This window comes from Anomaloglossus baeobatrachus, chromosome 3 (assembly GCF_048569485.1).
Source record: "Anomaloglossus baeobatrachus isolate aAnoBae1 chromosome 3, aAnoBae1.hap1, whole genome shotgun sequence".
Classification (NCBI taxonomy): domain Eukaryota; kingdom Metazoa; phylum Chordata; class Amphibia; order Anura; family Aromobatidae; genus Anomaloglossus; species Anomaloglossus baeobatrachus.
Genome location: NC_134355.1, coordinates 356931802 through 356955218, shown reverse-complemented (window position 1 = coordinate 356955218; position 23417 = coordinate 356931802). Strand labels below are relative to the sequence as shown.

At 40.7% G+C, this 23417-nt stretch overlaps 1 protein-coding gene across 4 annotated transcripts in view; it reads right to left on the bottom strand.

Annotated features, from left to right (window-relative positions):
- EPHA7 (EPH receptor A7) overlaps positions 1-23417 on the bottom strand; it is a 307010-nt gene that overhangs the window by 58507 nt on the left and 225086 nt on the right. For 2 of the 4 annotated variants that reach the window (XM_075340120.1, XM_075340118.1), the window contains exons 10-12: positions 13973-14098; positions 706-891; positions 238-299 (exon numbers count right to left, since the gene is read on the bottom strand). In XM_075340120.1, the coding sequence (XP_075196235.1) occupies positions 238-299; positions 706-891; positions 13973-14098 (374 nt within the window). The remainder of the gene's footprint in view (positions 1-237; positions 300-705; positions 892-13972; positions 14099-23417) is intronic. The other 2 variants (XM_075340121.1, XM_075340119.1) reach the window with 1 other exon arrangement.

Genomic DNA, 23417 nt, shown 5'->3' with positions numbered 1-23417 from the left:
AATAACATCAGTGGTATGGGAGCATATACTTATATGGTTGGCACTGTCTTTTTTCACTTACCAACCAGGAAAACAAGCCTAGCTCCAATAGAAGATGCTGTTTATGTAAAAAGAAAAGGTTTCTTATTACATACTAATTGAAATTACTAAAGGGAAGGTAAAAGTAAAACACATACCCCATACATATTTATGAAACACTAAACATTCATTGTACAATCATTTATGAAAAGCACTCACCCTTAAAAATGCGTCTAGAGCTCCATTTTCCATGTATTCAATTACAATCATTACGGGTTTCCCTAAAACATGAAACATTCAGTGTTTGTGAGACTTTTTCCAAACCAGAACCAACATCCATTTTGATAAGAAACATCTTGCTCTACTTGAAAGTTTCCACCCGCGGAGTGGCAACAATGATAATAAGATAAACAGCTGTAAGTCTCTGTGTGTAGCATGGATGTAATTTGTGCACATAAATAATAAGAAACAATATGTCAGCGTGTCCTGGAGATGGCAGGAAAGGGACACTTTTCTTACTATTGAATTACTTTATTGTTTGCATGCCTGTCATAAATCTACGAGAAACCTTATCTCCGTTTACTAATTTCCCTCAAGAACATTTGGACATAATGAATATTTATGACAAGGTTTAGGTCCTTTAACTTGTGCGTAGCGAAAACCTCAAACCACAGAATTTCTACTTACCACGCGTTACTACTCCCTCCAAATGAACAACGTTTGGATGGTCAAACTGGCCCATTATACTCGCTTCACAGAGAAAATCCCTTCTTTGTTTTTCCGTGTAGCCAACTTTCAGCGTTTTAATGGCAACTGCTACATCTCTTTTTCCTGGAAGCTTTAGACGACCACTGCAAACTTCTCCAAACTCTCCTAGAGAGAATAAATATAGCAGATAAATGTAATTTTTACTTTTAATTTACATTACAAGACATTTACATTGTCTGTTACATAATTATTAATGGTATTAATTACAAAGTCACAGTAAGAAAATCAATCCATAGAGGCTGATGCACCGATTCATGATTGCCTTTCAGCATTTTTTTTTTACTAGTTTCCTGATTTTGAGCATTTTCTTTGCTTGTACCCAATCCATTATTCTTTTTTTTTTATTTTATATTTGCTTGCCTGTTTTTTTTCCACTTTGGTCTGCAGTCTTGCAATTCCAGGTGTTTTTGCCTGATACATCAAATTGTGATTTTTTTTAAAATGTTGCAAAATTTGGCATAAATTCACTATAGTCCTACCTGGTGTATTTCTCTGTACATCAAACTTTTGGTGTAATTTTACTGAATTTTGGTGTTAAATAATTGCAACTTTCAGCTGAAAATTCGCAAAAGCAGTCCAATATACAAGAAAAAGAACAATTTTTATGAAGAAAAAAATGGAATCACTCCTTTTCTTCAGTTAAATTTAAAGACATTTAACAAATAAGCATATTAGGTATTGTCATGTCCGCAAAATTCAATTACTAGATTTTAAATAGTTTTTTATTTTATTGATATAACAGGCAGTTAATGTTAAGAAATGAAAAAAGATTCCAAAATAGTAACAATTAAAACCATAGCTCAGCATGCAGTAACCAAGCATATAGACCGCATAGCTCAGAAAACCACATATGGACCCATCAACAAACAGACAAAAATAAACTGAAAAGTTATGAGTCTGGAAAAATGACAGCACAAGCCAAATTTTTCTTTCAAAAAGCTCATAATTTTATTTATGACACTAAAGCAGTACCAAAACAAACAAAAAAAAAGACACTATACAAGTTTGGTGTCAGCAAAAAACACACTGACCTGGAGAACCATGTAGCTTAGTTATTTTGCAGTGTATGCCGTAAAAAAAAAAAAGGTAAAATTAAATTTTTTTATTTTTACAGTTTTGCTTCAATCTTTTTCCTCCCATTTTTCAGTACGTTGTACAGTAAATACTCCTGCCACAAAATACATATGACTATGAAGGCAAGAAAAAAAAAATCAAAAAATATATGGCTCTTTTCAGAAGGGTAGAAAAAATTAAAATGAAAAAAAACAGAAGTTGTTGTGTTCTTAAGAAGCTAAAGTTATTGATAAAGAAACACTAAAAAGGAATGCAATGTAAAAATGAGTTTCTGTGCTTTGAGTTTCTTTTAATTGTTTGAAGGTTCCCAAAAAGTGGTTTAAAAAAAGTAACGTCTATTCTTTGGGCAGCTTGTGTGACACTATTTTACACATCCAAAGTAAAAAAAAACCCAAAACAAAACAAAAACACCAAACAAAACACCATTCGCATTTAGAAAACTCAGCAGGTACGCTGGCTCCTAAAACACATCATGTGCACATAACCTAAATGTACATTCATTCCTCTTTTGGATAAATTCAAGTTTTAAAAAATTTAAAAATTCACTAGAACTAGATTCTGTAAACACATCTTGAACATAAGAGTGGCATTTTGAAAAAAATTGGTAAATTTCAGAAATGATTGACTCTATTTACCTGAAATTGAATTAAAGCAGAATTTTTTGAAATTCACAGGTCCCCTTGATTTTGAATAATGTGAGACTGGATTCACGTTGATCTTCCAAAAACGTGTGTCACCATTTTTACACATTGAGGTAGATTGTATCTGTCACAGCATGCTACATGAGCTTCCCTTGTAGCTGTACGACAGTCGGTCATTGTACACAGGATTCACATGGCCATAAACATCGTGACTAGCACAGATTCTCCTATGAATGCCAATCTCACTTCCAAATAACTAGTCCCTTAAACACATTTACCCCTTTATTACCTTGGAGGTACCTATACGTTCAAGGTCGTATCTGTCCCTTTAAAGCAATCTCGCACAGTGAGCTCGCGTTATCTCTGCATATGTCTGCTGGTCTGATCAGCAGATATGTGCAGCTAACAGGCGCAGCTGTTAACCTGCAACTAGTTAACTGTTAACTAATCTAACGCGCTCCAAAGGGGATCGCGCTGTTCCCATCCGTCATTGGTTGCCCCGTGACGCGATCACAGGCCACCAATGGGTTGTCATGAAAGCGGGGGATAAGTTGATGATGCCTGTCGCTGTCATAATGTGCATTTCTGCAGATCAGAGCAATGCTGAAGCGAAAAAAAATCTAAAGCGTCAGCATTACGTTTTTTTGGTCACTGCAACACCGCATTAAATGCCATAAGAGGCAATCAAAACATAAAATCTACCCAAAAATGGTATAGTTAAAAAAGTCAGCTCAATACGCAAAAATTAAGACATCACTGAGACACAGATCCTGAAAAATGAGACAGTTACAAGTCTGAGAAAATGGCGACAAAAGCCTGATTCTTTATTTTGAGAAATTGCTGCATTTTTTTCACCACTTAAATAAACGTAAAACTATACATGTTTGGTATCTACAAACTCGTACCCATCTGGGAAATCATAATGCAAGGACAGTTTTACCAAATAGTGAACATGGTAAAAAGAAAACCCAAAAAACTATTATGCAATTGCACTTTTTTTGCAATTTCACCGCACTTGAATTTTTTTCCCCATTTTCCAGTACAATATGTGGTAAAATGAATGGCATCATTCAAAAGTACAACTCGTCCTGCAAAAAAACAAGCCCACATATGGCTACACTGATGGAAAAATAAAAAAGCTATGCCTCTTGGAAGAAGTGGAGGAAAAAACTAAAATAAAAAATGGAAAATCGCTGCACATAGTACTAGGAAATGTCACACTGTAAAGCCTCTTTCACATGTCAGTATTTTGCATCAGTGTTTCATCAGTATTTGGATGGCAAAACCAGGAGTGGAACTTACAGAGAAAACTATAATTGAAAGACTGACATTTGTCTCTGTTTTGGAGACAATCTTTCTTTTGGCATTCAAATACTGATGCAAAATACTGCCATGTGAACTTAGCCTAAGGCCCCCTTCACACGTCCGTGAAAAAAAGATCAGTTTTTTCACATACGTGTTAAAGGGGTGGTTTGCTCCCAGTGTGCCGTGTTTGTGGCACATTCCTGTTCACCGAGTGTTATACGTAATAACACACGGAGAACGAAAAGTCCCGCCTACCTGCATCATCCGGCGCTGTCTGTGGTGCTGAATGACAGCGTCTGGCACAGGCCACACCCCACTGACGCTGCTTCCGGTCCCCAGTGAAGAAGACGCGTTGTTCATAATCACTGGGTGTCGGATGCAGGTGACAGCCGCAGCAGAGACTGCAGGACTCGTGGAGGTATGTGTTTTTTAAGTTTTTACAATTCCACGTGTGTTTCTCCGGTGCGAGTCACGTGCACCCACATCCACACTACTTCTGTGTGGTAGTGTGCGGGACCGTGCTGCCGGAGAAACACTGACATGCATCCGTGTGGAGCACACGGCACACGTCTGCTTCACACGGAGGCACGGGCCACTGGCAGAACACGTGCGTGCACATATACCCATTGATTTTAATGGGTATACGTGTGCCCGTATCTCCGGTACATATGGGCACGGACCTAGCACATACTGGAGATACGGACGTGTGAAGGGGGCCTTAGGGGGTACTTTGCACACTACGAAATCGCAGCTGCGATGTCGGTGGGGTCAAATCGAAAGTGACGCACATCCGGCGTCGCTGTCGATATCGGAGTGTGTAAATCGTTTTTGATACGATTAACGAGCGCAAAAGTGTCAAAATCGTATCATCGGTGTAGCATCGGTCATTTCCATAATTTCGGAAGGACCGATGTTACGATGTTGTTCCTCGTTCCTGCGGCAGCGCACATCGCTGTGTGTGAAGCCGCAGGAGCGAGGAACATTTCCTACCTGCGTCCTGCGGCTCACGCCGGCTATGTGGAATGAAGGAGGTGGGTGGGATGTTTACGTCCCGCTCATCTCCGCCCTTCCGCTTCTATTAGACGCCTGCCGTGTGACGTCGCTGTGACGTCGCACGACACGCCCCCTTAGTATGGAGGCGGTTCGCCGGCCAGAGCGACGTCGCAGGGCAGGTAAGTCCGTATGAAGCTGCCGTAGCGATAATGTTCGGTGCGGCAGCTGTAACACAATATCGTATGTGCGACGGTGGCGGGGACTATCGCGCTCGGCATCGCAAGCATCGGCTTGCGATGCCGTAGTGTGCAAAGTACCCCTAAGGCTGGAGTCACACTTGCGTGTGACTCATGCGAGTATCGGATCGCACTGCCTGCACAGACCACGGCTCTCCTGATAGGAGCGGGTCAGCATCACAGAAATACATACAGCGGAGCGGCTCCTGGCAGAAGAGAAGCCAACCGGAATCGGTCCAGGCATTGCGATCTGATACTCGCATGAGTCACAAGGCTGAATTTACACTATCGAATTTTCTCCTTTCCAGATGAAAGGTTCGATTATGCTAATCAGATTCTGAACATAGTTTGATACGTTTTTCTTGGAAGTGGAGAATGAAAATAAAAATGTTTCTCCATCTTCTCTCTTCTGTCAGTCTATGAAATTTGACCTGCACTCAGATGTCATCCGAGTGTGGTCAGATTTTTTTCCCGGACCCAAAGACTTGAATGGCTGAGTGCCATCCAATTCTTTATGGCAAATTGTGTATGCTGCAGTTTATTCCTTTGAATGAGGAAAAAGAAAATTCGAACATGGCTACTGCTTCATTGAATAATATTAGTCTGATCAAATTTTTTGACGGATAGCACTCAGACCACAAAAATGGCTGTCTGCATGGATAAGGGCTCACATACTTTCAGCATGATGAAACTATTTGTAATTCGAATTTTTGATAAAAAAAAAAAAATCACCTAACCTGGCAATGGCAATTTCAGAAGTTTTAATTACCTCTACTAAATCAATTCCAGGTCAGTCTAATTCACCAGTTTGCCGCTGCTATTCGATTAGGCATTTAATAAGAATGATTTATAAAATATTGTAGAAATAAATTATGCTAATGGGTTGTCCCTTCACATGATTTTCATTACTTCCAAGGTATAGGTCATCATTATCATGTAGGTGGGTGTGAGACACCCCTCATTTATCAGCTCCAGCGCTGGTTGGATGTTAGCAATGAATAGAGCTGCACTGCATGTGTGTGTAGAGGCTACTGCAGAATACTGCAGATCAGCTCTTACTGGATAGAATAGATCACTGATATCAGATCAGTAGTGGTCTGACACCCAGCATACTAATTCATCAGCTATCAGTAGCTGCAGCTAGATGTAAACACTGTATAGTGCTGCAGTGCACAGCTTCATTCAATGTGTAGTGGCTGCTGCCGAGGACTGCAGATCAGCTCTTAGTGGAGAGAATAGATCACTGATATCATATCAGTAGTGGTTTGGCACCCAGCACTCCCATTGATTAGCGTTGTCATTAGCTCCAGACATGTGCCAGACTTGCTCTGCACTGCACACCTCCATTTAATGTGTAGCAGATGCTGCCAAGTACTACAAATCCTGCTCCTATTTTCCTGTGACTACACAACCCTTTCAACAACAATTTAGATTTCTAGAAAATGACATGACGGTCTGGGACCGGTCTCACGTGAGAGGAGAGCTGCTAACTAAAAAAAAACCCTTTAGATGACCCTCCCTATTGTCAAATTCATGAGGATCGGTTAAGGGATCCTCAGCCACCACAGAGTTAACCCTTGATGGGAATGAGTGTTGCTTTCTGAAGCTCTAAGATGGAGCTCCTCTATAAACTAAAAACATGTACGTGCACTTCTTTTATATTTTCTCTGCAGGAATCTAACCTGAATATTTATTCTAAAGTGCATTCTATGCTTATTGAAAGCAAAATAGAAATGTATTAAGCAAATTGGTGTAACCTTAAGGCAGCTTGGCTCTAAACACGCACTATCAAACTCCAATAAACATGCTTTATTGGCAAGTCTACTGCTCATAAAATTTTGACTAAGGAATAAAATAAAGATGTGTTTGATTTCTGGGTATCTGTAAAATTGTGTTAGTGAAAGCCGTGTGTGCTGCTTGAGGTCTGGCGCCATCACAATGAAGCGGTTTGTATCGAGCCCCAGGTTTACAGTGACAGACAATAAACAAAGGACATTTCGGTGCAGTCACTAAACCTCAGAAGGCTTTTTGTTCTGAAAGTCTCTTATCAGAGATTTCAGAAAATGACATACACAGTGTATAATTTAGAGCTCCTATCCCGCCAGAATTAACACTTCATCCTGCCAGTCGACCGGGAACTGATATTTAATATCTTTGTCCTAATGACAACCTGCTTTTGTTTTTTTAATCTTGTGCTCAATTATACATAAAATCAGGAAATGGGATTAGCTCTATTCACCTGTAGGACTTAACTAAATCAGCGTGTTTATGGGATATCTTACTTAGTCCTGTCTAATTATGGGTTAGATGAGAGGTGCTGGGAAGTGAATTCTTACTTTAATCATTTATCACTTGAGTTTCCTAAGGCGACAGACATGTTTGTCAGTCAAAAACTGCAGATTAAGTGGACTATTAATATTAATGTAATCTTTGTACATGGATAGGACTTCATGCCAGTAAAAGGGAGTACATTTCTGTAACTGTAACGAGAGGCATTATTTGGGAAAGATACCATGAATTTTGCTTATCATAGAGAATTCATAGTACAAATAAATCTAGAATATTGGCCACTACTCAGTATTATCTCATTGTATGATGTAATGGATAATTTTTTTCAGTTGTGTCGAGCAAACTATAATTCCGCATTAATCCACCTAAATAAACCTTAGATAACAGCCATCTCCCCAGATACCACCATACAAATGCATGGTCAAGTCAAGAGTATTGTTTTATATTGTTAATAATTGTTGTACGTATACCCTCTTTCACTTTTAAAGCGCCATGGAATAAATGGCGCTATAATAATAAATAATAATAATAATAATAATAAAAAAGTGAGCAGCGTTTGGCAATGGCTTACTCTGTCATCCCTACTGTGACACCTCTGTTGGCAGGATGTCTTCTAGGAAAACAAAAGGCTTGGAATTGGAATTTAATTTGTACAGTCCTTCTATTCTCTGACATCATCTATACCGGATCTATACCGGAGAGTAGTACTAGCCAAATTAGATGGTCACCTGGTCTCACTGAAATTGGTGGAGATAGATAACTTTAAAAGGGAAACCAATATTTACAGAAATGCTATTTGTCTGCAAAAATAGGGGTAATTTGCAGTTAAGAGTTCAAAGGGGCACTTTCATGCTATAAAATAAGCAAGATTGCTTTTTACTGCTTCTTTTTGCCTTTATTATCTGACAATGAGAGCTGTTATCTTATATAGTGCACAGCTTGTTAGCGAGTAGACGTGCAGTATATTCCAGGAGTAGTGATGGGCGAACCCCGCGATGTTCGTGTTCGGAAGACTCGCCCGAGCTTTTTGTAAAGTTTGAGTTCAGGTTCTGAGATAACGCGAACTTGCGTCCGAACCCCGAACTTGGACTTTACAGTTATGTGATAGGGCGGTGGGGTAAAATAAAGAATATAGTTCATAATAAACATTATCATTATACTTACAGATCCCGCAAGACTTTCTACAGACCCGCTCAGCCGCTGTCCCCCGGCCTCTTCGGCTTCAGGGTCCAATCATTAACTTCCAGTGGTATTCACTGCACTGGTGTCACGCGGCAGTCTTCGGCTGTTTTCGGCCATGTTCCCGGTGACGTCAGGGTTCACCCGAGTCTATGAGCCATGGACTCAACTAAACTGACTGTCACTGTGCGAGTCTCGCATCGGTATCACCCGGCACGGCACACACTCCCGTTAGGAGCAGGTCGGCTGCATGTATTTCCATTTTGATGCGCTCCTGTCAAGAGTGTGCACTGTGCTGGTTGATACCGATGCGAGACTTGCAGGAATCATACCCTCAGTGTCAGCCTGCTTCTCGCTCTGTTTAGACAGAACATTTAGAGACTCCATCTTTATTATAAAAAACTCCTTAGTCCGACTTGGTCCACAAGGAGAGCCATGTCAACTCTGCTTCATCGCTCTGTGTAGACAAGCGTCTATACAGAGCGAGAAGCTGGGAGAGCCATGTCAGCTCTGCTTTATCGCTCTGTACAGAGCGAGAAGCAGGCTAACAGTGAGGCTATGATTCCACTTGTGTATGACTCGTTCGAGTCTCGCATCGGTATCACCCAGCACAGCGCACACTCACCTGACAGGAGCGATTTAGCTGCATGGAAATACATATAGCTGACCCGCTCCTGTCAGGACAGTGTGCGCTGTGCCGAGTGAAACCGATGCAAGACTTGCACAGTGACAATCAAAGTTCAATCGAGTCCATGGCTCATGGACAAGGGTGAACCATGACGTCACCGCGAACATGACCAAAAACTGCCGAGTGACGAGCAGTGGAGGGAATACCCCCGGAAGTTAATGATCGGCCCCGGAAGCAGAAGTGGCTGGGAGACAGAGTGTGCAGGATGCGAGGTCGGAATCGTTACATAGCTGCTGTGTGACAGGGTCCCAACGACCAACGAGATCGTTATACAGGTCGCTGTATCGTTACTAAAGTCGTTGGGAAAATGACTGTGTGGCATCTCACCAACGATTTAACAACGATCCGGAAACTGTTACGTAGTAACGATCTTTTTAACGATCTCGTTATGTGTGACTGGACCTTTACCGCTATCTGGGCAGTGCATGGAGGTGTTAGTCACTGCTGACTCTACTAACCAGGGCTATAATCACCCCTTGGTGGCATAACTGCTCCATACTCGACCACAATGTCTGAAAGTAAGTGGCTGAAGTGAGAATAAAACTTAATTTTCTCCCTGTAGCCTTTGCTCCAGTTAGCTAGCTAAACAGGATTCAAATACTATTAGTAGAATTTCTGAACATGACAAGTTCACTTCAAAGGGAATGTCTCATGAGATTTTTGCCACCTAATCTGAGAGCAGCATAACGTAGAGACAGAGCCCCCGATTCCAGAGGTGTATCACTTACTGGGCTGCTTAGTGTAGTTTTAATAAAATCTCTGTTTAATCAGCAGGAAATTATCCATAGAGGACTATTTGCTGTGCTGCTAGGTAATCTAGCATATTCATAAACTTTGTATAACCCCACCCCCACCACTGATTGGCAGATTTCTATGTGAGCTTTACATGGACAAAAAGCTGCCAATCATTGTTGTGGGCGGGGATATAGATCTCCTCAATCAAATATCTGCTAGAACTGCAGCAAAGGAAACAGTGATTTTATCAAAATGACAGGTTCTCTGTGTGCTATCGCGGATAGCACACGGAGAACACACGTGGACTGCACGTACCCGAGACACGTACTTACCACATGCAACACGCAGGGAAAATACGTGTCTCGCGGCACGTTTTTAATGGATGTGTGTTGGAGGCCTAAGCTAGATCTGCAGCAGAGAAACATTGATTTTATCAAGATGACAAAAAATGCTCAGTAAGTGACACATGTCTGGAATCAGCGTCTCAGTCTCTACATTATGCTGTTCTCAGATGGGGGAGCAAAAACCTGGTGACAGATTCCCTTTAATCTAATGTGTACAGGTGCCCTAATGATTATTCACACAGTCTTACATTTATACAGACAATAATCCTGAACAATATGTGAATCTTTGAGTTGTCGCTCGCACTTCTTCTTCATGTGCTGATACCATAAGCCCCCAAAAAACACATAGTACCTTTTAGACATTGACATTGAAAACACCAATGACATAAACCTTGGAAGAGAGAAGACTAGTGATGAGCGAGTACTAAAAAGCTCGGGTGCTCGAAGCTCGGGCCGAGCCTCCCAAGATACTCGTGTACTCGGCCCGAGCAACGAGCCCAATGTTATCCTATGGGAGACCCGAGTATTTTTGTGAAATGACCCCCCGGCAGCATGTAGAAACCCTAAAAATGTCACAAAAGTCTCAGAAGAGTGCTCAAATGACATGGCAACAGCATGGGGAAGACCCCTTGAAGCATTTATCACTCAAAAGTCACAGCTGTGAACAATTTTGTCCGCGTTTTACGCCATTTTTACGGACTCACCAGAAAACCTTCCAAAATGACACCAAAATGAATTTTCATGGCGGAAATGTTAAGGGCACATACCCAATAGTGGGATAGAGCTGGTGTATGTTACTTTTTGAGATTAATACATGAAAGATTTTACGTAAAACATTGTGTGGCACTCCGATGTCCAAAACGCACGTTTTGTGCTTTTTACTAACGATGTCGGTCATTTTTTTTTTTCTATCTCCCGTCGGTCGGTCTCGCTCTGTCTGTCTCTCTCTGTCTTGTCTGTCCCCCTCTGACAGTCTGTCGGTCATTCTCCCCCCTCTCTCTTACTTACCGTTCCCCGATCTCCGGCGCGGCGCTGCACGGCTGTTCACACTGTTCCGGCGGCTTTTCCTCTTTTGAAAAAGCCGGCCGCTCATTAATCAATCTCGTATTCCCTGCTTTCCTGCTTTTCGGCGCCTATGATTGGTTGCAGTGAGACACGCCCCCGCGCTGAGTGACAGGTGTCACACTGCACCCAATCACAGCAGCCGGTGGGCGTGTGTATACTGTGCAGTAAAATAAATAAATAAATAATTAAAAAAACCGGCGTGCGGTCCCCCCCAATTTTAATACCAGCCAGATAAAGCCATACAGCTGAAGGCTGGTATTCTCAGGATGGGGAGCCCCACGTTATGGGGAGCCCCCCACCCTAACAATATCAGTCAGCAGCTGCCCAGAATTGCCGCATACATTATATGCGACAGTTCTGGGACTGTACCCGGCTCTTCACGATTTACCCTAGTGCGTTGGCAAATCGGGGTAATAAGGAGTTAATGGCAGCCCATAGCTGCCACTAAATCCTAGATTAATCATGTCAGGCGTCTCCCCAAGATTCCTTCCATGATTAATCTGTAAATTACAGTTAAAAAACACACACACCCGAAAAATCCTTTATTAGAAATAAAAAACACTAACAAAGTCCCTCATTACCAATTTATTAACCCCGACAAACCCTCCATGTCCGGCGTACTCCACAGTCCTCCAGCGTCGCATCCAGCTCTGCTGCATGCAGGTGACAGGAGCTGCAGAATACACCGCCGCTCCGGTCACCTCCACGCAGCTAATGAGATGAGTAGCGCGATCAGCTGAGCTGTCACTGAGGTTACCTGGATCCAGCGGTGGATGCAGCGGTGGCCGCGGGTAACCTCAGTGACAGCTCAGCTGATCGCGCTACTCACCGCCGCTCCAGTCAGCTCCATGCACCAACTGAGGTGAGTATAGCGATCAGCTGCTGTCACTGAGGTTAATCGCGGCCACCGCTGGATCCAGCGGTGGCCGGGAGTTACCTGACTGACAGCAGCTGATCGCGCTATTCCCTTCATTAGCTGCGTGGAGGTGACCGGAGCGGCGGTGTATTCTGCAGCTCCTGTCACCTCCATGCAGCAGAGCTGGACACGACGCTGGAGGACTGTGGAGTACGCCGGACATGGAGGGTTTGTCGGGGTTAATAAATTGGTAATGAGGGACTTTGTTAGTGTTTTTTATTTCTAATAAATGATTTTTCGGGTGTGTGTGTTTTTTAACTGTAATTTACAGATTAATCATGGAAGGAATCTCGGGGAGACGCCTGACATGATTAATCTAGGATTTAGTGGCAGCTATGGGCTGCCATTAACTCCTTATTACCCCGATTTGCCAACGCACTAGGGTAAATCGGGAAGAGCCGGGTACAGTCCCAGAACTGTCGCATATAATGTATGCGGCAATTCTGGCCAGCTGCTGACTGATATTGTTAGGGTGGGGGGCTCCCCATAACGTGGGGCTCCCCATCCTGAGAATACCAGCCTTCAGCTGTATGGCTTTATCTGGCTGGTATTAAAATTGGGGGGACCGCACGCCGGTTTTTTAATGATTTATTTATTTATTTTACTGCACAGTATAGACACGCCCACCGGCTGCTGTGATTGGGTGCAGTGTGACACCTGTCACTCAGCGTGGGGGCGTGTCTCACTGCAACCAATCATAGGCGCCTGTGGGCGTGGAAAGCAGGGAATATGAGATGGCTGTGTACAGAGCACAGCGCGCCGGCCGGTATAAAGGCTCGGTCACGCTGTGCGGGCCGGCCAATCACTGCAATTCCACAACTAACAGGGCTGTGGCATTGCAGTGGTCTGCCAGCCAATCCCTGCATGAGGGCTGGCTCTCAAAAGAGCGCCAACATGCAGGGATGACGAGTAAAGCACGAGTATTGCAAAATTACTCGGTACCCGCCGAGTAGCCCGAGTACAGTGATACTCGTGCGAGTACCGAGTAGTTACAAGCATGCTCGCTCATCACTAGAGAAGACTATTGCTCAGCCTTTGATCCACTGGACAGGACTTGCAAATTCTGAAATTCTGACCAGCGAGTATTCATACTAGGCTTATACTTTCTGTTTTGTACAAATAATCTTACAATTTGTGCAGTAGGGGCATCAGCAGTCGTATCATTATTGTGGGAGGGCAAATGTCAATCAAAGGTAACACAAATAGTATAAAGCTGCAGACCTATACAAAAGGATCCATTACTGATCATAAAAAATAGAGAAAGCACGGTAACTACAATACATGTCATATCAAAAAGCCTCCCCTATAGAAATTCATTTTATGACTTTTGCTGTAACATCTTAGAAAAGACCACTGGTGTTATAAATATGTAATAAAATGAATGAAAAGTGTAACCAGGACAGCAAACATATGAAACAAAATGCTTCTGCATTTCAATTAGTAAAACATTAAGGTGAAACATACCCTTTAATCAAAAAGCTATGCAATGAATTGTTCTACATAATGTGATTGCTACATAGCAGCCTCATTACAGGAAAAAAAATAGATTTTTTTTCAGCTTTCTCGTTCTCAGACAAACCCACCATGTTTTCAGAAACAATGCAAAAAAAAAAAAAAAAGGTTCAACACATACGTTATCATCACTTTCCTGTCATATCATGTCTGGGATTCAATTCAATGGCTAAATGGAAATGTTCAGTAAAGAAGGCACAGCGTCTTACCTGAACCAATCACACGCTCGATTTTTATACAAGATGCATCCAACTCCTTGGCAAATTGATGGACAGCTCTATTCGGATCTTCATATGTTTCAGGGTCAATGTAAGTTTTGGTGCCTGGAAATTTAACTGTAATGATGTCAGAAAGCAGAACGTTGATGAAGAAAGGCAATGTTCATATAACTAGAATGGGCTCTTCAGTGCCGTTAGGAAAAATGTCAGCATGAATAGCAATTTATATATACTGGGATCGGAAGCAAGATTTCCAAAAAAAAAATGTGCAGCTTTTAACGTATTATGCTATTTGTTGGGTAACCAAGTGGCAGTGCCACCATTCTGCACCGATGTAAGTCATCCAATATTCTTTAAACATGGAAAGTTTTAAAGACTTGTGGCCTTACATTTACATTTCATTTGCTATAGAAAAGAATTTATATCTCAAAAACTATTGTTTAACTTATAGCAGGAACATTTATTATAGTTATTCATCATAGAATCAGAAACATATGTATAAGGACTTGTTTCCAACGGCTGGCGGCTATTTAATAGCCTGTTAAAACAGGCCGATCCAACTTCAGATGCAAACTGAACAATCTATTAAAGCCTCTTTTCTCAGTTGGTCTACAGACCGGTTACTCAATGAGAGTGAGCCATGGAGAAACAAAAGAGGAAATGCTCAGTGAGCAAACCCCCCAAACCCGACTCATTTTAGGGCTGGGGTCACACTGGCATATGTTTCTCATGCAAGAGCATTGTACGCGATATGCTAATGACATTCGCCTGAAACTCTACAAGCGTGAGCTGAGTGTAGTTATACTGTGATCAGATTCTCTGGCATGTGAGAATAAGCGCACAGGTGAGAAAATGAAAAAATGTATTTCTCCATCTTCTCCATTGCCTGTACATCGGACTGCACTTGGACTTTAAAAGAGTACAGACAGATATTTTGCACTCACCCATTGACTTGAATAAGTGTGTGCCATACGAGATATTCAGCAATTGTTTTCTCATGCTGAATAGGTATGAGAACAAAAAACGATAGTTAGCACTGGTCCATAGTATCAGATTGAGCAATTAGAAGAAAAAAGTGGAGATCCAGCAACCGACTTTCTAAAAATGCAAAACTTAATTATCCAGATATTAAAAACTATTCCAAGACGGTAGTACAAAAAAACATAGAACCAACAGATGTCAAAAACAGACGAGTTTTGGATATTATTCCTTGTCATTGTTTCATTGTTCTGTCTGGCATCACAGTGTTCGTGCAATAGACCCTCTACAGGAGAAGGTGAGCTCAGAAACTTATTTTTTCATAGTATAAGATTGAGCCGAGTCCTATCCGATAAAACGTTACATAGCATTCGTCTGCGTTATATGCAAATGTGAGCGAACCCTAAACGGAACCTTTCACCAGGACAATGCAGTCCAATCTGCGGGCACCATGTTATAGAGTAGGGGGAGCTGAGTAGATTGAGAAATAGATTTTTGGGAAAAGATTCAGTATAACTTGTGTTTTATTTATTTATACCTTTGCTCATTTTGGAATTTTCAGTCCAGTGGGCGGTATAAGTGTGGATACAGAGATAGCAGTCGAGTCACTGATAAGATTACACCATTTATTTAGCCACATGTTGTACTGGAAAAAGGAGAACAAAATTCCAAGTGTGGTGAAATTGCCAAAACGTGCAACTCCCTAATAGTTTTTTCGAGCTTTTTTATTTATTACCTTTAGCATGAGGTCAGTATGATTTCATGGCCACCAAACATGTATAATTTTTTTTTAATTACTATTTTATTATTATTTAAGTGGTGAAAAAAAATTGTGAAATTAGTCAAAAAAGGAACTGCACTTTAGGCGTCATTTTCTGAGGCTCGTAACATTCTCATTTTTCAGGATCTGGGGCTGTGTGATGACTTATTTTTTGCATCCTGAGTAGTCGTTTTTAATTATACCATTTTTGGGTAAATGCCTCTTATTGTATTCTATTGCAATATTATATACACCAAAAATAATTGTGCAAGCCAAGAATTAAATTTCAAGCAAAATATTTTTTATTAACAACAAAATTAAATGAATAATAACACAAATGGATCAGCCCAGAAAGGACGGATGGCAAAAGGGAAACATTGGGCACTTGTTATTCAGTTACTGGACTGGCAAACATAGGCAATGCATATAAGAACATAAGTGTCCAAGCTGATTCTAAGTTGCAATCCCAAGTATCTCTAGTAAATATCAGTTGATATACATAATGTAAGATTATAGCAAAAAAACAGCTAAATTGGCATCCCATAAGTGAAGAGCATTTACCGTAAATGGTAAATTTGGTAAATGCTCTTCACTTATGGGATGCCAATTTAGCTGTTTTTTTGCTATAATCTTACATTATGTATACCAACTGATATTTACTAGAGATACTTGGGATTGCAACTTATAATCAGCTTGGACACTTATGTTCTTATATGCATTGCCTATGTTTGCCAGTCCAGTAACTGAATAACAAGTGCCCAATGTTTCCCTTTTGCCATCCGTCCTTTCTGGGCTGATCCATTTGTGTTATTATTCATTTAATTTTGTTGTTAATAAAAAATATTTTGCTTGAAATTTAATTCTTGGCTTGCACAATTAGTTTTGGTGTATATCTATGTTTGGTGCAATTGAGCCCATATATATATATATATATATATATATATATATATATATATATATATGTATGTATATATATATATATTATATATACACACATATATATATATATACATATATATATATATATATATATATATATATATATATATATATATATATATATATATGATAGTGTTTTTTTGGTGTTATTCTATTGCAATATTGCGGTGACCCAAAAATGTAAATCTGGGATTTTTATTTATTTATTTACTTTGTTACCAATCAAATTAATTTATTTATTAGTTTGATAGATGGGGAATTTTTGAATGTGTATTTTAATTTTTTTTTTTACTTTTTTTTAATTTTCAGTGGGGCAAAGGAGAGCGGATTTGAACTTTTGTATTTTATTTTTTCCATAATTTAATTTGTTTTTACAGTTTTTATTGTGTTTATTAGTCTCCTTATCTGATTGCTTCTGCTGTAGAAAACAGCTGAGCCGGCGTTAACAGGTTGGTGTTCATCATGATAGTGACAGGGGTTATCAGCTGACCCCCGGCTGTCATGACAACCCATCAGCACCCCATGATCATATCACAGGGCTGCCAATGGGGTGGGAAAGGATGAGTTCCCGACGTTTCACATTAAACCTGCTGTCAAAGACTGATAAGAGACCGGTTAGAGACACATGTGGGCTGATCTGACTAACTGTCATGTGCAGGCAAACATGCAGGCTCGCATGTTTCCCTACATCAAAGGAAGTGACATAACCTATGACGTACCAGTACATCATAGGTCGTGAAGGAGCTAACAAAAATTTTATATTGAATCTTTTCTCACAATACTATTATAAATCTGCTCACCTCCCCGTAATCTATAACATGATACCCACAGATTGGACTGCATTATCATGGTGACATATTCCCTTTAAAACTTTTTTCTCTGAAACACCACAGCCTTGTCCTTATTTCATGCTGTCATGGTTGGGGTAGCATGTATCTACTGACAGGTTCTGTCAACAGTTTTAATCTCAGGTATTTTTATTTTAAATCAGTTTGTCTGTCTCTGGAATTTTCTGCTGCAGTGTGGTTCTGTTTTACATAGTAGGGTAATGGTCCTCCTTAAATTGGTTCTCTCATCATAGATATTGACGGGCATATTCAAAGGCTACATAAAATGTTTAAAAAAAAATGTGGACCTTGTCTTTAGGACCCATCCTGTTTTGGAACCGGTGTTCTTTGAATTCCACTCCATTAGGTGGCTTGATCTGGGTGTATACCATAAGGCCATGTGCACATGTTAAGTATTTGGTGAGTTTTTTTAACTCAATATTTGTAAGCCTAAACCAGGAGTGGAACAATCAGAGGAAGAGTATAATAGAAACATGAGCACAACTTCTGCATTTTTTACCCACTCCTGGTTTTAACTTACAAATATTGAAAGTAAAAAACCCACCAAATACTCAACGAGAGCAAGTGGGCTAAATGTTCATGGTGAAAAACCCATCTAAGGTCACATGCACATTGAATATTTGGTGGCTTTTTTTTACCACCAATAAATTTAAGGCAAAACCAAAAGTTGGTGAGAAATGCAAAAGTGGTCCCGGTGTTTCTATTATACTTTTCCCTGATTGTTCCACTCCTGGTTTTGGCTTAAAATACTGAGGTAAAAAACTCACCAAATTCTCTATGTGTGCACGTGGCCTTAAAAATACTGAGGTAAAAAATTCACCAAATAGTCAACATGTGCATGTGTCCTTACAAATACTGAGGTAAAAAAAACTCACCAAATACTCAATGTGTGCACGTGGCCTTACAAACACTGAGGTAAAAACTCACCAACTTCTCAATGTGTGCACGCGGCCTTAAAAATGCTGAGGTACAAAAACTCACCAAATAACGTGTGCACGTAGCCTTACAAATACTGAGGTAAAAAAACTCACCAAATACTCAATGTGTGCACGTGGCTTTACACATACTGAGGTAAAAACTCATCAAATACTCAATGTGTGCACGTAGCCTTACAAATACTGAGGTAAAAACTCAACCAACACTCAACGTGTGCAGGGGCCCAAGGAGGAGGGTTTAGAATAAAAACGCTCTGTAAAAGTTAGTCATCCACTGTATTGACTATCTTGTTTAGAGTTATATACCTGTAAGATATCATAACTCAATGCTAATATTGCAAATGAAAAGAACAAAACCCGGTGATTTATTTTCTTTATATTTTACTATTCAATCGTACTGAATCAAAACATTTCCACGGTGAGTGCAACGGTGAGGAAAGATTATATACAACAAAGATTACTGAATAAATTAATGTTTCCTAGAGAGACTTCTATTTCTGACTTCTCATTTGAATGAATCAGAATTTCCTGACAATATGGAGCCGCACTTTGAATAGGAGGTAGGCAATTAATTTATCTTTTCGCTCTGATTTGCATAATGCAATCGGTTATGCTGTTATTTATTTTAATGTTATCTTTGCAGACGTCTTATCTGTTTGTGTGTATGGAAAATAAACATGAATGGCCAAGAAAGGGCGTAGGAAACAATAGGTTAACCTCCTACACAGTGATTTCAGGCAGGCAGATGGAGAATGAGCCACACTCTCGTTTTTTTCTATGATAAGCGGCCTGGATTCCAAGTAACCTCGTGCATCTCAAACGGGCCTCTGATGGTTCTTTATTCAAGCTGTCATAAAACATTTTGACAGGAGAAAGCTACTCTGGCATACCAACATGAAATAGTGTTGGCTGGGATCTCAAGGCATTGTTGGTTGGAAACCATAGAAGGAAATAAAAATGTAAATTGCAATTGCTTTCGTAAACACGGCCATTGTTTTTTTCTGTTTGTTTTTTTTTAGAGAGCTTGATTCAATGAAAGATTGAAGCGCTCAGAAAATTAAGGAACAGTACGGCCTTTGCTAACCCAAGTTTAATGCTTTAGTTCCATGAGGAATAAATCAATAAGAAAAGCATTCATACTCCTGAAAATTTGCTTTATACAAAAGAACAATAAAACACGACCAACTGTAAATAGCTGGTGACCACTGTGTTTTGTTGCTGCTGATGCAGTCAGATTAAATTAATCACACGCTTTCCCTACAATGCATGCTGACAAACGAGTTCAGCAAAGAAAAGAAAATGTAGCCTTTTCCAAGAATATTTTGCTCAGAGCTGTGCTTCTCGCAAACGCAAAAACATTGCATGTTCAAAGAAATGATATTATAGAAAGACAAGGCTGGATAATATAGATCTATCAAATTAAAGACTGCACGATAGAAAAGTGTAGATGTAATCTGAGAACAATAATGTTATCCTGGACTGTCCATACACATTAGATATCTGATGGCAGACTAAATGTCTGCCAGAGAAGTCCACGACATCTGCTGTCAGGAGAATAAGGGATCGGACAACGTGGATATTTACCTGTCCATACTAGTTCCCAAGAGTAGACTATGGCAGACGCTTATCTCCTTTGTCTCTCTTTTGAAATAATATGTAGGCAAGCCAGACATACAAATTAAAGGGATTGTGAAGAAGGACGCAGGGGGACTACACACAGTGAGGGGGGTGCCCCTTCTTACGAGCCACAGAAGAGAAATGCTAGTGAAATTCCACTCTCTCGTTTCTGCTTCCCTCAGCAATCCATGGATTACATGGCTGGCTGCAGCAGCGGAAATATATAGACAGCGATATCACACAGGATTTTAAAACCTGTCTCGAGACATTCAGCTGAAAAAAAGGTTCTGATGACATCTTATTTAGGGAAGAGTCACACATCCGTATAATACACTTGAAGATCGCAACAAAATAGTCGGGACTGGCCGTAGGAAGACAGCTGCATAGAAATATATGTTGTCATGCTTAGGTCAGGAGAGCCACCGGCCAGTCCGAACATTGCGTTATGAATCTCATCTGAGTTATACAGATGTTTGACTTTTCCCATAGGGTATGTTAACATGGAGCAGATATGCTAAGAATTTTCTGGAGGAATACTCACAGTGCATTTCAGTGCAGGCTGTACAACATAAAATATTGGCATAAATTGACCTGAAGTACAGATTTCATTTCTTTAAAAAGGTTGCCACTACTAGAACAAGCCCTTCTGATTTCACGTTTTTCCAAGGTAAAGTAAAAAAGTCAATACTCACCTCCCATGCCGTTCCAGCAGTGTCGGGGCTTGTGTGCCGTTGTGATGTCATGTGAGCTATGCGTCCAATCAGTGCTGGATTCTGTCTCCCGCCTTTGGACAAACAAGTTAATCAACATGAACTGAGTAATGAGGCTGTAACTCACTTTCTGTTGATTGCTCTGGCATCCGAAGGTGGGGAGACAGAAGCAGACACTGATTGGACTCGGAGCTCGCGTAACGTCACATAAGCGCTGGGAGTGAAAGTCCTGGCACTGTTGGAATGGCATTGCCATAGGAGAGGAGTATAGACTTTTTAATTTTAACTAGTGAAACATGTAGAATCAGAAGGGGTTGTCCTAGAAGTGGAAAAATCTTTCAATTTATGTTGTAGATTTTTACAAAGCATAGGGTGAAATTTGCTGCAAATGCGCATGTATATGAGAAGCTTTTGAATAGATCACTTTATTGAACTGAATTGTAACAATGCAGTCTAGTACAAGTTTTATTTCATAATAAAGCACTTTACTGGTTATTTCCACTAATTAAACCGCTGTTAAAAAAACTTGCATTCTTTTTATAGTATAAAAAAAAGAGATTATTAAAGTGATCTAAACACCATTAAAAATGAGCATGGTGCTGGTAGCCTACTGTATCAGCAGTTTCTAATTTCTGTCATACATATAAAATGAATTGCGTTCTTCATCTAATTTCCATGTCCTCATTTTGTCTGCGAAGATTGATGCTCACATCCATTGTCTGTGCTCTTATTTATAATTGCTTCAACTTGCTGGGATGTTTCTCAATTGTGAATCAAAACAGCAAACCATGTTGGAACTGAAATAATGAACTAGGCCAAAGTCAAGCAATTCTGCTGTATGTCAATAGTTACAGTGCCATTTGCATATTCTGCAAATCTACAATTTACACATTGCAGGTTGTGATGAGTCTATTTTTCCTGACGTTTAGCAGATTTATAAGATCCAGCCACAACTGGAATAAAACAAAAGAATTCTATACATATGACAAGCTCTGCATAAGTAGCTTCACTTTCACCCTATAGGTTTGATGATTGACAAGAGGATGTGAAAAATAGCAAAGGGCAAAGAGCAACTTCCACTCTGACCTTCAAATTACTGAATCTCAAGAGAGAACTTCAGAAAAGCGTGAATGTCACAAAGAGAAGTTAGGTTCACCTGTGATAGAATGGCTGACCTTGACCTCAAAAAGTCTTAAAGGGAATTTGTCACCAGGTTTTTGCTACCTAATCTAAGAGCAACATAGCACAGAAACCCTGATTCCAGCAACAGGTTACTCACTAGGCTATTTAGTGTAGGTTTTAGAAATTAACAGTTTTGTCAGCAGGATATTACCAGTAGAATACTAGGAAATCTGCTGCCATGTAACCCAATTGTATCGTGCCACAGAGCAGTAGCCATGGGCGAGGGACTAGATTTCTTTGCCCTGGGACACAGAAAGAAGGAGTTCCAGGGTGTGTGAGATGTTGTTGTTAGAGTGGACACGTTCACTTTCAGGCCTGCCATAGTCTGTCCGGCATCCGACCCCTTTATCCTCAGGACAAGGCAGTCAAAAAAGTGGGTAAAAGCAAAGTTCTCTTTACTTGAATATAAACTCAAGTACCCAGGGAATTAGGCATTATACTTCAAGGATACTTCCCTATCATACAAATATAATGGTGGACAAAAGAAAAACGGGTATATGCCGCGCTTAAAAACCACTGGGTTGGAAATGATATAATATTTCTCTTTTATTTACAGCATTCCTACGCGTTTCAGAGACAACAGACCATCTCCTTCTTCAGGGAAAAAAAGAAATCATCATACAGAGATACATTCATCACAGTTACAGGTGATGGTACTACTTGTGTACAGTATACAAGCTGAACAGATAAAGTGAACCTCCATCTTTCCGGTACAGGGCCACATGGGTCAATATATTACGTTCTGAACCCTACACCCAGACGACTGCACTGGCTGTGATCCCTGACATGGGTCGCTCCTAGAGCCGCTATCTATTTTGACATGTCCATAGCTGGGCACATCCTTTTCCTCTCTAAGGTCCCCCCATGTCTGGTCAACAATGGACTCACGTCCCTAACAAATCTCTCTCTAGCAGATAGCCACTTGCCTGTGTGCTGAATCTCAGTCGCCAATGAGGTTACTGGTTGGACTTACTGCCTCGCACAGAACACACATACCCATAGACTTGTCTGCTTTCTAAAGGTCTCCACTACACACTAACTGGAAAAAGTCTCTTTCTCTGCACTCTAGCCCCTCCCACTGTGGGCTAATCACAACTGTTAAGGCCCAGTCACACTAAACAACATCGCTAGCAACATCGCTGCTAACGAACAACTTTTGTGACGTAGCAGCGATGTTGCTAGCGATGTTGTTGTGTGTGACATCCAGCAACAACCCGGCCCCTGCTGTGAGGTCGTTGGTTGTTGCTGAATGTCCTGGGCCAATTTTTAGTTGTTGCTCTCCCGCTGTGAAGCACACATCGCTGTGTGTGACAGCGACAGAGCAACAACTAAATGTGCAGGCAGCAGGAGCCGGCTTCTGCGGACTCTGGTAACCACAGTAAACATCGGGTAACCAAGAAGCCCTTACCTTGGTTACCCGATATTTACCTTCGTTACCAGCGTTTGCCGCTCTCAGGCTGCCAGTGC